We start from the raw sequence: 9,830 nt of genomic DNA, 5'->3' as shown, positions 1-9,830 counted from the left end.
AAGTATAAAAAATAAAACACTAAATATGTAATTGTGTATAGAAAGAGGATATTGATCTGCATGCCTATTTATGCTTTAACACATGCCAACCCTGCACAATTTGAATTTAAAATGAAGAGCAAATTAGCTCACATAGCGATTTGCATTAAACTTCACTTGGTCACCTCGTTTTAAATTCTTGTGAATTTCGTGCTAAGCTAAGAACAGGAGTAGGGATGTCAATTAGGTGGAGACCAGGAGTCGGGATGTCAATTAGGTGGAGTGGGTGCAGGTACAAAACCTAAAACCATCCTCGTCTTGCGATCTACAAGACTAAAACCATCACTGCCCTACAACCCACGTGGGTCCTCAAACCTACTTAATTCCCGCTATACTCGCTTCGCGACTCACTTCATATAATATATTAATAAATATCAGTTAAATAAATATAAGCAATTTTTTTTTATAAAAAAAAGTATGAAATATCTATCCTCCGAACTCTCACCACATATGTGACATTATTCCAATAGTCACCATTTAAAAAAAATAAGTCGTGAATGTGAGTTGAGTATTATTATCAAAATTAGAGTTTTATAAATGTTTGGTTTTTTAAATATTCTTATTATATTATGTGGGGTAGGCGGGGTCGGGGCGAGTACAAGATCATATCCACACCTGCCCCACCACCCACGACAGGTCTAATTTTTATCCCATCCCTACCCCACCAGCCGCGAAATCTGTACCCATCCCAACCCAATTGGGTGCGAAGTAAAGTGGGACCTCGCGAAACCCACCCCACTGATGCCTCTAACTAGGAGGAGAAGATTTAATCAATTTCATCTTTATAAATCTCCATCCACTCCAATAATTGTGAAAGCTCAAAACAGTTGATTTGTCAATCCTCTTGAGAAATGGGAGCTCGTTTCTTCACTCTCTTTATCACCTTCATCTTCTTTACTACTCGTTTTGTTGTTGCTCTCAATCATTATACTAAAAAAAGAAGTCTCACCAGCTTCCCCCAGGCCTACCTAATACAATTCCATTCTTTGGCAACCTTCTATAGTTGCTTATCAAGCCTTTCTCACGTGTTAAGGCCCTTTTTCTTTCCATACATGAAAGATATGATCCGATTTATACCCTATATAGGCTCAAAGCCTTTAATTGTTATTTCCAGTCACTCCGTTGCCCATCAAGCCTTGATTGATAACAGTGTCATCTTTGCTGACCGTCCCCACGCAATAGTGTAACAGCCTGTTTTCAGTGAAATCGAAATAGTGGTTTCAGGATCACAAATTCGACAAGTAAATTATTTTTTTATTAGTTAATTAGTGTCTACGGAATTTTATTAAGGTCGTATTAAAATTTCGTTAAGAAATTTTTGTGTTTGCATGGTTAATTAATTAAAAATAACTAAATTACAAAAAGTATGAAAGTTGAGTTCTAATAGTTAAAAGGGCTAAATGACTATGGAAATGGAAGTTATTAAACTTGAATGGTAATTATATCATTCATAAGGTTAGTGGATGTACATGGCATGGTATTATTCCAATGTTAGTTTTTAAAGGTTAATATGGTAATTAGGTAATTAAACTAAAATCAAAAGAAAAGAAATAAGGTGTATCATCTTTTATTTTTCACCTAAAAACCTATTTTGAAGAGAAAGAACACCATGGATGGGTGCTTGGTTCGGTTAAGCTTTGTTTAATTGCACGGTGAGTTTCCAAGCCCCGTTTTTAATGATTGTTATGTTGTTGATATTTCTGTAGCTTAATCTAGCTAGCTCGAGGATTAATTTGTAAAATTGTTGAAGGTTATGCCATGAATGGTCTTGAATGATTCTTGATGTTTAATGCTAGATTATGAATCTTTGTTGATAAATAAACAAGTTTTGTAAAGAGATTTTTGATGAAATTAGCATTTAGGGATCGATTTGTAAAAATAGTAAAAAATTATGTTAAATAAATGAAATGATGGTTTATTTGGGTTGATATAAGTCCTTAATAAATTTGGTTAGCTTGAATGGAGGATTAAATGCTTAGATTTCATTTATGAGATTAAAGACTAATTTGTGAAAAGATAAAATATTAGGGGCAAAATGGTTATTTTGCATAAAAATGAATTATGGATTAAATTAAAGTTTAGAAGTACTCAATTGAATGAAACAATTGTTTTAGATCACGAAAGGGTTGACGATCGTGGAAAAGGAAAGATTTCGGAGTAGTTCCTATGCTTTGCGATTACTACAAACTAGTCATATAAGTTTGTTTTAAAGTGTATTTTTAGTTAATTTAAATTCCTTGTTAGTGATTTAAATCTTTAAAGTCTATTATGGAATGATGTTTAAGTGTTGAAGTATACTATTATACAAGCTTCGTGCGTAGCAGGCTTAATGCCGTTGTTATTCAAGCTTTATGCCTAGTAGGCTTAGTGCCAGTGTTATTCAGGCTTTGTGCCTAGCAGGCTGAATGTTGATGTTATTCAGGCTTTGTGCCTAGCATGCTTCTTACCAGTGTAATAAAATTTAACATCCTTTGGAAATTTGGTATTTGATAGCAAATGAGTTTATTTGTCGAACTTACTAAGGTCCTTTGTGCTTATTAGTTTGATTTGATTTTGTAGGACTCTTGGAATCGTTGCTTTGATTGAATCGGCTCGGAAGCTCACACACTATCATATGTATAAATCATATACAGATATTTAATATTAAGGTCATAACTAAAAGTAAATAATCATATACAGATATTTAATATTGATATCTGATGTGTTTATCCACATCTGCTTTGAATCGATAGGAAATATATGAATATAGGATATCTGCGGGTAACCAAATCCACAATTCTAATGCTATCCTTAGATTTAAATTGTTTTTGTAATAAATTTTATGTAAAAATATAAAATAAAATAAAAGAAGAAGAAGATAAATATACACTTATAGTAATATTTATTACCTTTTAAAATGAACAAATTTCAAATCTTTTCTAAATTAGTTGTAACATCAACTTAATAAAAAACTTAATTACACTAGAGAAGGAAATTTTTACAACCATATATATATATATATATGGATACAGATATAGATATAGATAAGGAAACTTAATCACAATGGTTCATGTCAATCACAATTAATAAAAGTTTTATTCATTAATTTTATTGCCCTGCCTAATTATTTATTTACCCTAGTGATTAAATAACCTTTAAATATAAAAATAAAACACTAAATATGTAATTGTGTATAGAAAGTAGAGGTGTGCATGGGCCAGGCCAGGCCGGGCCGGGTTCGAGCTGGCCTACTAAAATTTTAGGCCTGCTTTTTAGGCTGGCCCTACCTAAATATGGGCCTAAAATTTGCCCAAACCCCGCCTGAAATAAAATTGTTAAGCTTGAGTCTGCCCGGCCCGACCCATATTAAATTTTTTAACTTATTTCATTAAATAAAAAATTTTAAAATATATTAAATAATTAAATACATTTAAAACAAATATTAAAACAAGAAACAAATAAAAAATATATTAAAACAATTCTTAAAACAATACACAAATTGAAAAATATAATAAAAATTAATTATATTAAAATTAAAATTAAAATATAAATATGATTAAAAATAAAAAATATATATATTTATAATATAATTCGGGCCGGGCCCGAGCCAAAAAAATTTTACCCGAGCCCGGCCTATTTTCTAAACGGGCCTCTTTTTTTGCCCAAACCCATATTTCGGGCCTATATTTTTACCCGAACCCTCCCATTTTTCGGGCGGGCCTTCGGGCTGGGCTGGGTAGCCTAGCCCATGCACACCTCTAATAGAAAGAGGATATTGATCTGCATGCCTATTTATGCTTCAACACCTGCCAAATTTGAATTTAAAACGAAGAGCAAGTTAGCTAACGTGGTGATTTGCATTAAATTTCACTTGGTCCCCTGCTTTAAATTCTTGTGAATTCCGTGCTAAGCTAAGACCAGGAGTAGGGATGTGAATTGGGTGGGGCGGGTGTGGGGGAACTCATCCCCGCCCCGCGACCCGTTGTGGGTATAAACCCTAAAATCATTCTCATCTTGCGACTCGCAAGACTAAAATCATCCCTCCCTCACCACCTAAATGGATTCTCAAACCCACATATATAATTTCGGCTATACATGTCCCGCGATCCATTTCATATAATATATTTATAAGTATCAGTCAAATAAATACAAATAAAATTTTTTTATGAAAAAAGTATGAAATATCTGTCCTCCGAACTTCCACCACATATGTGACATTATTCCAACGGTTACCATTTTAAAAAAAATAAATAAATCGTTGATGTGAGTTAAGTATTGTTATCAAAATTAAAATTTTATAAATGTTTGGTTTTTTAAATATGCTTTTATTATATTATGTGGGGTAGGCGGGGTCGGGGCGAGTACAAGATCATATCCACACCTGCCCTGCCACCCACGACGGGTCTAGTTTTTGTCCTCATCTCTGCCCCACCACTTGCAAAACCTGTCCCCATCTCCGCCCAATTGGGTGTGAAGTAGAGGTGTGCATGGGATGGGCCGAGTCGGGCTGGGCCTAACTAAAAATTTAGGCCCGTTTGCTAGGCACGGGCTCGGCCCGGCCCAAAAAATAGGCCTAAAATTTTGTCCAAGCCCAACCCGAATTAAAATGTTAAAACTCGAGCCCGACTTGGACCGCCCATATTAATTTTTATATTATTTTTTATATAATTTTAAAATATATATATAAACTATCAAAATACTAAAACATCAAAATAAATATTTCTCAACATATTGAAAATAAATTTTAAAAAATATGTATACTTAAATAACACTAAAATAGATGCAACTTAACAAGCAAATGCTTCTAAAATAATAACAAAATTAACAAATGTGTTTAAACTAATAAAATAATTTAAGAATAAAATAAATTTTATACAATATCCAAACAATAACAACAAAACAGTAGCAACATAATAGTAAAATAGTAGTAAAATAGGGAGAAAACAATAAGGAAATAATATTAAAAAAAATAGATTTGTTGTCATATAGTGAATTCGGGCCGGGCCGGGCCGGGCTTGAGCCAAAAATGCCTTACCCGAGGCCTGGCCCGTTTTTTAAACGGACTTAATTTTTTTACTCAAGTCCATTTTTCGAACTTATATTTTTTCTCAAACTCTTCCAAATTTCGGACAGGCATTCTTGACCCGGCCCATGCACAACTCTAGTGCGAAGTGGGGCAGGACTCGCAAAACCCGCCTCAGTCAGCCCTAACCAAGAGGAAAAGATTTAAGCAATTTCATCTATATAAATGTCAGTACACTCCAATAATTGTTAAAGCTCAAAACAGTTGATTTGTCAATCCTCTTGAGAAATGGGAGCTTGTTTCTTCACTCTCTTTTATCACCTTCATCTTCTTTACTACTCGTTTTGTTGTTGCTCTCAATCGTTATACTAAGAAAACAAGTCACCAGCTTCCCCCAGGCCCCCCCACAATTCCATTCTTCGGCAACCTTCTATGGTTGTTTATCATGCCTTTCTCACGTGTTAAGGCCCTTTTTCTTTCCCTACATGAAAGATATGGTCCGATTTATACCCTGTATATAGGCTCAAAGCCCTTAATCGTTATTGCCAGTCACTCCCTTGCCCATCAAGCCTTGATTGATAACAGTGTCATCTTTGCTGACCGTCCCCAAGCAATGGCCACTGATAAGTTCCTCAGCTGTGACCAACAGAACATTTCCTCGGCATTCTATAGCCCTACATGGCTCCGGCTCCGCCGTAATCTTACCTATAATATCCTGCATACTTTGCGGATAAAATCCTTTGCATGTGCACGTAAATGGGCCTTGGATGCACTCATCAACCGCCTAAAGTCTCACTCATCATCTTATGAATATCATCACACTAAAATCAGAGAGCATATACAACATGCACTCTACAGTTTGTTCGCTTTTATTTGCTTTGGTGAGAAGCTTGAAGACAAGAAAATTCAAGATATCAATGATCTGCAGCGACGCCTACAGTTGAGCTTTGATGAATTCAAAGTACTCAATCTGTTTCCAAGTTTGGGGAAATTTGTCTTTCACAAGCGATGGGAAAAGCTTCGTCAGCTTCGACAGGATCAGGAAAAACTAATGGTACCTTTAATAAAAGCTAGAAAGGCGATGAGGGAAGGAAAAAACGAAAAGGATGAGGCTTTCCTTCCCTATGTTGACACTTTGTTTGATTTACAACTTAAAGAGGAAAACAGGAAACTTGAAGAAAAGGAAATTGTGACATTGTGCTCTGAGTTCTTCACTGGAGGCATTGATACTACTTCCACAACTCTAGAATGGATCATGGCTAATTTGGTGAAGCACCCACATATTCAAGACAAGTTATTCAAGGAAATCAAAGGGGTTGTCTCAGACGGGGAAGTAGAGATTAAGGATGGAGATTTGAGGAAGATGCCATATCTTAGAGCCGTTATCTTAGAAAGTTTAAGGCGTCATCCTCCTAGCCATTTTCTAATCCCACATACGGTAACAAAAAATGTTGTTTTGGGTGGTTTTTAGTTCCAAAGAACAGTATTGTAATTTTTATAGTGGTGGAAACGGGTCGGAATCCGAATGTATGGGAAAATCCAATGGAGTTCAAGCCTGAGAGATTCTTAAACAATGGTGATTTTGATATTAGTGGAACAAAAGAGATTAAGATGATGCCATTTGGGGTAGGGAAAAGGATGTGTCCGGCATATCGTTTGGCAATGCTTCACTTAAAGTATTTTGTGGCAAACTTAGTCTGGCATTTCAACTTTAAGTGTTTTGGAGAAGGTGTGGATTTGACTGAAAAACATGAATTCACAGCCGTAATGCAGAATCCTCTGGAGGTCCAAATAGCTCCTAGATTGTATGTCCAGTGATTTATCTTAATTTTTGTTCAATCATATTAAGTCATATTTTAAATATTTTGTTATACTTAATTATAAGTCTTTTCGTTATATTAAAACTTATACTTAATTATAAGTCTTTTCGTTATATTAAAACTTTGTAACAATATTATTTTAACTATATTTTTTAGATTTTACTCTCTTTTTTTTTTTTTTAAATAAAAGACTGGTTTATTATTAAAAAAAAACACCATTCAGCTACGCAATAAGGCCGAAGCACACAACCCAGTAGACAGAAAGAGCTAAGATGATTAAACAAGACCCTTCACTATACCGCCCATCTCCGGTCACCATCCACCAGATGACGAACTTCTTCAGGTACTTCTTCCACCCAACACTAATTATCAGCTTGGTTCCGTATTCCATGTTTAGCCAGAGAATGAGCCACCTGGTTTTGCTCTCTGAAAACATGTGAAAAGACAAAACTGTCAAAAGTGGAAGCAAGAGTTCTTATATCATGAATATAGGCACTAATATGAGATATATCTTCTCAATTGCCATTAAATTTGTTGATGATAGTTTTGGAATCTCCCTCTAAAGTAACACTATGAAATCTCGTATCCTTGGCAAAAGGCATGGCTTGGACTTCTGTTGTTTGGACTTTACTTTCATGTACTAGCAAGTTTCTCGCATACCAGAGAGCCCATTAAAAAAGTGTAGTATATGGATTGTTCATTAAAAAATAAATGGTATATATAAATGGGCCAAACCAAGTGCGAAGTGGACTACAAGCCTACAATCGAAAAGGGATCCTTTTCTTTGGGTGTAGTTTGTAAACAGCGGAATGGTCAGAGAGACAAATAGCTGAAAGAAGAAAAAAACAGTGTTGGCAGAGAGAAGGGAAGAGATGGGTGAGACAAGGCCAGTGCCAAGGAGAGAGAGCCCATGGGGAATGCCAGAAGGGGAGCATCGGCAACCTAAGGCTCATCGTTGCAACGATCGAGCTGAAGATGTTATCCAAGTATTTCTTTTTCCTTTTCTTCTTATTCTAAAAAAATGGAAAATGGGGAATTTTTTTCGTATTTCATATGTATATTGTTTTGGGGCATAGAGAGGAACCAGTAAGCTTGACTTCTGAAGCTAAACTCTGATCTAACTTAAGTTGGGGTAGGGGGACCTGAGATTTTTACCCACTTATTTATTTCTCTACGAAATTGTGGCTTTCCCAAATTCTCAACTTTTAAAGAGAAAGTTTAGAGCCAAGAAATTTGATAATTGTCATTTTGATATGATTTACTCTCCTATGTAACAATGATATTATATAATTATATTGGTTCAACTTCTACAAAAATTCCACGAAACGAACAGATCAATTTTTTGTACATTGAGATGCTCTTTGGAAAGGTGCTAGCTGAAGCTGTTTGTGGGTCTTAGAGCACGGTTTGTATGTTGAGATCCTTTTTATTAAACTATTGACACAAGATTTGGGGGAGTGAGAAAGAAGTAGAAGGATCTTGCCATGATCCTTGTCTGAATAACATTCTCCTCCTGATGTTCATGTTTTGAGCATTTACTGGTCAGCTTTTTGGATCAACGTTCTTGTTTAATTTGCTTGTTTGGTGCAGGCTTGTTTTGAGGGGAACCCATTTAAGACCGTTCCAGGACCTTTTAAGCTCTTTTGGCAGTGCATGCGTTCTAAACCTGGGTAGGTTTGATTAAGTGTTTATAACAGAATGAATTTGGTCTAGTTTTGCCGTTGTCTCTGTACTCATATCAAGGTTGAAATTTAGTCTCACTACTTAAATTGTTGTCAATTTAGTCCTCTTATTTGATTTAAAAATTTCCGTCTAATCAATGATAATGTTAGTAAATGATGTTAAAAAGTGCCAATGTGGCATTTGCATTGACACATGTTTCGGATTGACACTAGTATGAAGACTAACTTTCAAACTTAATATTAGTACAGGGATCTGTAGTAGAACTAGACTAATGAATTTCACAGATATGTACGATTGATGATTAAAGTCTTAGTTTAGTTTTTATTTTCCTAGATGTATGTTACTCTTACTCTTTGTTTTTGCCTAAAATATTAGTCTCGCATTTTCAGATGTGGGTATGAGAGCATAATTTTGAGCTGAGTAACGCAGTTGTAGATGCAAGTGAGGCAACTGATTGAATGAAAGTTCTTTTAAGTCTGTTGTTATATTTTTACTGAGTCTTCTACTCTCAGGATGTTCAAAGCTGGGTCCTATTCAGTTACACCTTGCAAGCTGTTTTATTTGACCCTATATAACTAATTCTGATTTATATTTCAAGGAATGTAGCGCTTCAATTTTGAAAATTTATGCTTGGTGCTGTGCAGAGAGGAACCAACAGAGCCATACACCTATTTGCAGCTGGACCCCCCAAAGAGAGAGGTGGAGCTTGAATGAAATGCCCTTTTTTGCACTTTCTTTTAGATTTTGATCGTTGCTGTTACTAGAGGGCACTTTTCGTATCAGTCATCTATGAGAAAGGTATATGTTCTGAATGTCACTGATATAAGGCTCTCTTGGCAATAAGTAGGAGTGTGTGAACAAAGATTTTTAGAAGTATTGCAGTGACTATTATCTATTCAAATTCTGGTTTTCTCTCATTTGCAATACACAGCTATTTATTCTTTGTTGAATGGTATTGTCCTTTTACTGGAAAATCGTATTGCTTCCATTTATGATTTTCTGCTTGGGGTTATGGTGGGTGGAGGTCTGCAAATTTCAAGCCCCAAAAGTAAGTTGGTTATGAATGTATCCTCGGAACCAATCATTTCAAGAGGCCAGTGATGCTCCATATTTAATGTCGTGTTTGGATGTAGTTGCAATATAAACAACTGCTTTCAGATGATACATAATCTATGCATGCTGTTAGATCATATTCGATTAAGGTACAATTATAAGTTATTCAAAATATACTTCCGTTTTCCTATGTCTACTTTATTGTATGGTTGAATGAGCATTAACATGAGAAG

The 9,830-nt window shown here is 35.2% G+C and overlaps 2 protein-coding genes across 3 annotated transcripts; both read left to right on the top strand.

Moving 5' to 3' along the window:
* Window positions 1-5,486: 5,486 nt before the first annotated feature.
* On the top strand, window positions 5,487-6,512 carry LOC108466375 (cytochrome P450 89A2-like). Its single transcript, XM_017766698.2, has one exon. The coding sequence runs from the start codon at window positions 5,487-5,489 to the stop codon at window positions 6,510-6,512; it is 1,026 nt and encodes a 341-aa protein (XP_017622187.2).
* A 1,092-nt stretch (window positions 6,513-7,604) lies between these two features.
* LOC108464240 (uncharacterized) lies at window positions 7,605-9,518 on the top strand. 2 transcript variants are annotated; one of them, XM_053024269.1, is made up of 3 exons: window positions 7,605-7,847; window positions 8,452-8,531; window positions 8,934-9,236. In XM_053024269.1, exons 1-3 carry the CDS (start codon window positions 7,734-7,736, stop codon window positions 8,962-8,964), a joined length of 225 nt encoding a protein of 74 aa, XP_052880229.1. In that variant the 5' UTR covers window positions 7,605-7,733; the 3' UTR covers window positions 8,965-9,236. The 2 variants fall into 2 exon arrangements, with proteins under 2 accessions (XP_052880229.1, XP_017619918.1); XM_017764429.2 differs by having other exon boundaries at window positions 7,615-7,847; window positions 9,189-9,518.
* The last annotated feature ends 312 nt before the right edge of the window (window positions 9,519-9,830 follow it).

This window comes from Gossypium arboreum, chromosome 2 (assembly GCF_025698485.1).
Source record: "Gossypium arboreum isolate Shixiya-1 chromosome 2, ASM2569848v2, whole genome shotgun sequence".
Lineage (NCBI taxonomy): Eukaryota > Viridiplantae > Streptophyta > Magnoliopsida > Malvales > Malvaceae > Gossypium > Gossypium arboreum.
This window is presented reverse-complemented; position numbering and strand designations above follow the sequence as displayed.

Excerpts from the sequence above, each read along its gene's own strand:
- LOC108466375 (XM_017766698.2), top strand. The coding sequence starts at position 5,487 with ATGCCTTTCTCACGTGTTAAGGCCCTTTTTCTTTCCCTACATGAAAGA.
- LOC108464240 (XM_017764429.2), top strand. The coding sequence starts at position 7,734 with ATGGGTGAGACAAGGCCAGTGCCAAGGAGAGAGAGCCCATGGGGAATG. Across the intron at positions 7,848-8,451 it reads GAGCTGAAGATGTTATCCAA|GCTTGTTTTGAGGGGAACCC; the intron begins GTATTTCTTTTT and ends TGTTTGGTGCAG. Across the intron at positions 8,532-9,188 it reads TGCATGCGTTCTAAACCTGG|AGAGGAACCAACAGAGCCAT; the intron begins GTAGGTTTGATT and ends GGTGCTGTGCAG.